Below are 7,559 nucleotides of genomic sequence, written 5' to 3' on the forward strand. Positions count from 1 at the left end.
TTGTAACAACACGCCTGTCGCGAGCTTCTTTGTCACAGAATTTCGGAGCTTTGCAGCTTTTCAGACAACGAAGGCAACTCTCAATTGTTCTTCTCGATATTGAGCGGCAAGTTAGTGGAGATATCCCGTTTTCATTTCTCCACAAATCAGCGCTCAAGTTGCGATACCGTCCCGGCGTAACACAATGAATAGTGTGAGTGGATGTGTAGCAGACGACTGCCACACAACGCGGGAAACAAAGACTGTCGTCTGTCCGTTCGGCTCGCTACAGGCTCGTGACGTCCTGGGGGCGGGGCTTAACGTGTAGAATCTACATATGAATGAGACGGTTGTTGGGCTATATAAGCGAGTTCTAACAACACAGCGACGGATCGGACCAAAACTATAGAAGGAACTGCATTAATATTTCGAAGTATTTCAAAGGATTTCCCTTTGTCATACCTTGACAGTGGTTTATTTCGTTTCTTCACAGACTTTTCGAGAAGTTGAGTGGCTCTTGTGCATTTTACAGCGTATGTGACTTTTGCTGCGTTCGTAAAACAGGCTCAACCTGGTGCGATCCCCCCTGTTTTCGTGTGTTTAGTTTTCGTGGACATTTCGCATGCCTTAGCGTAACGGAGGTTTTTGAAAACCTCATGTCGTTTTTGTGACTTTGTATTGTGTTGACACCGCAAGTGCCTTAGCTGCTGGCCGTCAGTCTCTCATCAGCCATGCCTAGGGGATTCCTAGTAAAGCGATCGAAGAACACCGCGTACTCCTACAGGGAAAGAAGACATTCCGATGATGACAAGAGTGACAGTGGATCAGAACACGAGTACCCATACACCAACTTTGGGTCTCCTGATTCGGGGTATTCTGCAAGCCCAATCTCCATGACATTCAGGGAGAGAGATTCCTTCCTACAGGACCGTGACAACAACAACGTCGCTCCCGCCTGCAGTCCTCTCGGGGTGAGTAACACCAACCAGCACCCCTCCCCACTCTACTTTTCGGCGTTTGACAAGCTTAGTTTGTGCAATGACAATTCTCCTCACAGACTTGCTGCGAGAAATGACAACATCACTGCAACATCGTCTCCACACTCCCCAAACAGAAAAAGGGGAAATGGAGAAAGTGAAAAGAAGACGGTGGGCACGAAGAAACCAAAAGCGGCTCGTAAGATCAACTTTGACATCGACAAGACGTCCCCTGTGTCTGGTACCATCATTCGCGACTTCTCAGACAGCGAAGAAGACGGAGGAAGAATTGTCTGCGGCGACATTGAGCCCAGTTACAACTACGTCGAAGTCACTCCCGAAGCCAGAGCTGAACTTGAGAAAATTGAAAACAAAATTGGAGACTACATTTGCCAGCTTTGTAAAGACTTTTTCGAAGATGCGTTCCAGCTGGCCCAGCACAGGTGTTCCCGCATTGTGCACGTGGAGTACCGTTGTCCGGAGTGCGACAAGGTGTTCAATTGTCCCGCAAATCTGGCTTCACACCGAAGGTGGCATAAACCCAAAACAACCGCCCCCGCTGGATCAAACAAAACCGTCTCACCTGCCAAGATCTTGCCAGCTGCTCAGACTTCAAACGAAAATAATAACAACCTGGAGTCGCTTGAACAGACGAGAATACCCAATAATAAACTGTTATCCCCGTTGTCTCCATCCACGCATGACAACCGCGAGTCATCCGGTGACGAGGGCCAGTTCGAGTGTGAAACTTGTGGGAAGAAGTTCCGGAGACAGGCTTACCTTAGAAAGCACGTCGCCACCCATGCTAACGAAAGACCGTTGCCTTGCCAGTTTTGTGGGAAAATCTTCCTCAACGAAACCTCACGTGCTAAACACGAGGCACAGCATGGCCCAGGAAGCAAAGATCTCTCGTGCTCCACGTGCAACCTGACATTCCCAAACAAGATCGTCCTCGAGAAACACGTGCGTACTCACAGCAAGGACATATACACGTGCAAATACTGCGCGAGCACATTTTACAGTTCGCCGGGTTTGACGCGTCATATTAATAAGTGCCATCCCTCAGAAAACAGACAAGTGATCCTTCTGCAGCTTCCTGTCTCCAGGCCTTGCTAGGCAAGTGGGTAGGGAGGGACCTCTCCCTGGAGAGCCTACCGGCTTCAGGGTGGAGATAAACTATATAGACAAGGAGGGCATTATATTCTGTGAGAACACTTAAGGTCAGTACAGTGCTTATTGTGAATCAAAACCAGCTTCCGAGAAGAAGACAAACTTGACTTTATCGTGAGTCCATGGGGCTCATGTATTGTATTTCGCTTGTGCTGTGTCCTAATATGAAGTACAGGCGTGAACTAAATCTCCCTTTATAATCCGGGCCGTAAATACTGTTGTAATAGCTATGTCAACATGCATTGCTGTATCGCTATGAACCTTAGTCGCTCTGTTATCGATATCAAGCCCAGATCGATTCCTCCGGACCAGTCCGTATGTCGATTTGATCCTGTTTCTATCATGTTTGTATACATATTTTGCCATTGTGTTAATTGGAGATCAATACCCAGTATTAATAACTTTTATTGACCAGCCATAGTATTGTTACACAGATTGATTTATTTTTGAAAGATAATTTCTCGAGTATTTTCTGAGTCAGAGCAGACACCAATTAGGACCTTTTGAAGTGTTTACCGAACAGATTGGTATTATTCAAGATTAGCCTGTGACTCATACGATCGTCCGTTAATTATACTGTTAGTCACTCGTCCCAACGCAGCAAAGCCAGCAGCATTCAGGAATTCCGTCGAACAGCACCCTATATGGAAGGGGTGCACCGCATTACGTGCCTTTAACTTTATCCCCAAACTGAAATCCTAATTTACAGAACTTTTATTTATTTACTGTGTTACTAGTCATAATTATTTGCTTTATCGAGATTTATTTCTACTTATTTATGCTTGTCATTGTGTTACGTTCTAGTCGTGTTTTCCCTAATCATTTATTTATTAAATGTGCAATTTTTATTGGATTTATATTTTTATTTTTCCCGTGTGTATTATTGTGTTAATTCTAGTCTCATGATTTGCTTTTAATATTAGGGTGGTTCTAGTCCTGCTATTCTTGTTCTCTGAACTTTAATCCTAGTCGTATTTATTTAATGCTAACAACTTTTGGCCTTTTTTGGGTTAACTTTACATTTTGTCTCATTTTTGTTATTACAAAGTTTTATGTATACTTATTTATTCACTCAGAATTGATAAATATCTAATTGTGACATTGCTCATTACTATATATGTCACGCTGTATTACCATATACAAATATTACTGAAGAGAGAGATTCAATAATCAAATATTGGTATTTATCAAATATCTGAAGATAGCTTATTTATCAAGGTTTTATGTTTACCTTATTTAACTTTTACATCATCTATGTGCAATGTTTATTTAACCTTTATACACATTCCTGTGCAATAGTTCAGAGTAACTTCAGACTATATTATATTTACCATGTTCGGTTGTATTCCGCAGTATCAGTATTGACTGACAATTATGAGTTTAAATACATATATCTATATATACATATATATATATTTCTAAACTTTGTGACCCGTATGCAATGTAAATTATTTGTATCAAGTGCCTACTGTGAATTGTGTTTGTGCCTACGTGCATGCCTATGGCTGTCGGTGACTAGGTTGTATTCATATATACTTAATTATATCATAGTTACTTAACAAAGTGTCTTTATCAAAGTATCAGATAAATGCCTTACGATGTTATCATTAGTTCAAAGTCTCGGAAAGTACTTTATTTTTGCAGAATATTATTATATACCAGTGAGGCAATAAAATATTGACGATTGTACATCAGTAAGAATATGAATTGGATATTGTATGTATATTTTATGGTTGAACTTGAAGAATAAAGATTGTGAAACAAACTTAGTATTTTGTGATCATATTTGTTGACCAGGAACAAAAGTGTCGGATGTAAGTTGGACATAAAAGCGAGTCTTGTTCAAGTATCCCTCAACAACGTTGTTGGTTTTGTTGATTTGAACGTAATAAGTGATTTTTTATTGCGAAAAATTAGTTGAATTTGGTGGCGTTGACGTGATGTGTTTCCACTTTATATAAAAAATCAGGGTTGATTCCCACTGGGGTGTGGTGTCTGTCGCCCAGCCTGTTTTTGAGCTGAAACAGTCATCGTGTTAGACGATCTTGAGACGTATGGTAGCTGGAGAGAAGGTGGTAGTGCTGGGATAGTTGGAGAAAGGATGATAGCGTTTTGGTAGTTCTAGAGAGAGTTATGTTCGTGTGGAGGTAGTTGGAGAGAGGGGATGGGTGATATTATCGGGTAGTTAGAGCGTGGGATGGTGTTATTCTATGGTTACAGACAGGGGTGGTGTTTTTGGGTAGTGCGAGAAATGGGGTGGTATTATGGGTATTATTAGTTAGAGAGGATAATAATAGTGTATGGTAGTTAGAGAGAGGGGGTGGTATTATGGGAAAATTAGAGGGGTGTTAGTCAGGGGTATTCAGAAAGAGGGGTGTTGTTATGGGGTAGTTAGAGACAGGGATGGTGTTATGGGGAAGTTAGAGAGAGGGTGGTGTAATGGGGAAGTTAAAGATGGGGGTGTTGTTATGAGTAGTTAGAGAGATGGGGTGGTGTTATGGGGTATTCAGAGAGAGGGGTGGTATTATGGGGTAGTTAGAGGGGTGGTGTTATTGGGTATTCAGGGGAGGGGTGGTGTTATGGGGTATTCAGAGAGAGGGGTGGTGTTATGGGGTAGTTTAGAGAGAGGGATGGTGTTACGGGGTAATTAGAGGGGTGTTGTTATGGGGTAGTTAGAGAGAGGGGTGGTATTATGGGGTAGTTAGAGGGGTGGTGTTATGGGGTATTTAGAGAGAGGGGTGGTGTTATGGGGTATTCAGAGAGAGAGGGGTGATGTTATGGGGTAGTTTAGAGAGAGGGGTGGTGTTACGGGGTAATTAGAGGGGTGTTGTTATGGGGTAGTTAGAGAGAGGGGTGGTATTATGAGGTAGTTAGAGGGGTGGTGTTATTGGGTAGTTAGAGAGAGGGGGTGGTTTTATGGGGTATTTAGAGAGAGGGGTGGTATTATGGTTTAGTTAGAGGGGAGTTAGTAAGGGGTAATTAGAAAGAGGTGAAGTGTTATGGGGTAGTTAGAGAGAGGGGATGTTATTATGGGGAAGTTAGAGGGGTGGTATTATAGGGGTGTTAGTAAGGGGTAGTTAGAGAGAGGGGTGGTTTTATGGGGTAGTTACATAGAGGGGATGATATTATGGGGTAGTCAGAGAGAGGGGGTGGTATTATGGGGTAGCTGGGAAGAGGTGTGGTGGTTTGGTAATCGCCGGTCGCCGGGGAGATTTGTGGTGGTAGCTGGAGAGTTGTATGGTTGTTGGAGATGGTTGTAGTAGAAGTTGGCGGGAAGTGGATGGTAGTGTGGGGGTAGATGGCGATGTGGGGATGGCTGTGTGGGGGTAGTCATAGTGTTGCATCACTTAGAGATGGGTTTGGTAGTCTAACGGTGGCTGGAGAGAGATGGATGGAAGGAGGCTGGATAGTGGTGTGGCAGTTGAGGTGAGCGTGGCAATTAGTGGTAGATGTTACAAGGGCAATGGTAGCGTGGTGGTAGCTGGAGAGAGGTGTGTTCAGGAAATCCAACTCGAACACGTAAAAAACACGTCGGCTGAGTTGTTTGGCAGCTGATTTGTCTCTGTTAGCGAAACTGTATTTGATAGAGAAAATCTAACACATGTTACCTTGTACACTAATAAGTACTTACAGAACTGTAAAATTTCAAAACGTATTTTCAGTGAAGACGAATGAAAGACAAATGGGCTATCCTTTCTGTTGATTATCACACGGAAGATATATAAGCTTCCATTAGAACTTAGGGCAATAACCATCAACATTAGAACATAGGGCAATAACCATCAACATTAGAACCTAGAGCCATAACCATCAACATTGGAACTTAGGGCAATATCCATCAACATTAGAACTTAGGGCAATAACCATCAACATTAGAACTTAGGGCAATAACCATCAACATTAGAACTTAGAGCAATAACCATCAACATTAGAACTTAGGGCAATAACCATCAACATTAGAACTTAGAGGAATAACAATCAACATTATACCTTATAACAATATCAACGTTATATTTCATAACTCTATCAACATTATAGTTTATAGCAATATCAACATTAGAAATTATAACAATATAAATGTTACACTTTATAGCAGTATAAATATTCAAATAGCAGCATTTTTACAGTGCATGTAGCAGCAACAATATCAACATGTAACGAGAGGTTTGAGTAACAGCAAACGTCATTATTAGAATGTATAGAAATGTCATTTTATAAGTGACAGCAATATCAATAATAATAATAGTATCAACCTGTGTAACAACTTGGAGTAACAACGCTATCTGCATTAGGAGTAATATCAATATTAGGAGTAACAACACTATCAGTACTAACCTGTCTGCAATATCAGCATTAGAAGTAACAATAACATACACAGTAATCACAGCAACATTAAAATCGGAGGTTGCGGAGACAGCGATGTCGTTAATAGTGATCTCAGTATATTGTTAAGCAGCTACAAAGGACAACATGAAACAACGAGTGCCTAAATGTTGATATTTCCCGAACGAGAGCGAGGGATATACATGTACCGATATTTAGGCACGAGTGTCGTAAAATTAGTATGTTATGGGCACGAATATAATATTCTGTTTATTACCGAAGTCAAATTAAGGAAAATATACCCAAATCTACTTTCAAACCAGGGCTGGCTTATCCGCCGTCGTCCCATGTAGAAGGCAACGTCACAGAAGAACCGTAACGTCATGGCATTGTTCATGACGTCACGTCACCATGACAAAGTGATATTTAGCCGTAGGACCTCGTATGAAAAATATGAACCCCGATTTGTTTTCCCTCGTATGTAATAAATAACGCCGTGTGTGTGGTGCTAATTTTTAGGCAATATTCCAACAATAACACGACGGGGGACACCAGAAATGGGCTTCACACATTGTACCCATGTGGGGAATCGAACCCGGTCTTCGGGGTGATGAGCGAACGCTTAATCACAAGCCTATCCCACGGCCCCGGGGAGCTTCAGACGACTTGGCTGTTGTATACTCTCCAAAAAGTAATAGTAGTTTGTTTCAGTATGCACTCGTTGTTTTAGACTAAATGATTCAGATAAACTATCCTTTATGCATTTTTGTGTCAATCGTCTCTCTTCGTGAAAGATTCTGATGTTGTAGTTGGTCACAAGTCGCATCTGAAGTTCGCCCTGATGATGATCTTTGACCTGCCCGCTCGAAACCGTAATTATCTCTTGGAGTGACAGATACAATGTTCAACACTCACTCACTCACTCACTCACTCAGCAAATCCATAATCTGTATTAGATGATTTAACAGTCTTGTGTTGCATGGATTTGTCATGAAAATACAGCACCAAAATCACGCACTCACAATGTCAGAGTTATTTAACCTATGAAACCTACTTCTTGAGTGTTTCATACGAGGTAAATGTATTTTACCTGAAGATTCCACAAATCCT

The 7,559-nt window shown here is 41.7% G+C and overlaps 1 protein-coding gene across 1 annotated transcript; it reads left to right on the forward strand.

Annotated features, from left to right (window-relative positions):
- The first annotated feature begins 374 nt into the window (after positions 1–374).
- On the forward strand, positions 375–3,891 carry LOC137294814 (insulinoma-associated protein 1a-like). Its single transcript, XM_067825933.1, has one exon. It carries the CDS (start codon positions 711–713, stop codon positions 2,070–2,072), a length of 1,362 nt encoding a protein of 453 aa, XP_067682034.1. The 5' UTR covers positions 375–710; the 3' UTR covers positions 2,073–3,891.
- The last annotated feature ends 3,668 nt before the right edge of the window (positions 3,892–7,559 follow it).

Source organism: Haliotis asinina, chromosome 8 (assembly GCF_037392515.1).
Source record: "Haliotis asinina isolate JCU_RB_2024 chromosome 8, JCU_Hal_asi_v2, whole genome shotgun sequence".
Taxonomy (NCBI): Eukaryota; Metazoa; Mollusca; class Gastropoda; order Lepetellida; family Haliotidae; genus Haliotis; species Haliotis asinina.

Excerpts from the sequence above, each read along its gene's own strand:
- LOC137294814 (XM_067825933.1), top strand. The coding sequence starts at position 711 with ATGCCTAGGGGATTCCTAGTAAAGCGATCGAAGAACACCGCGTACTCC.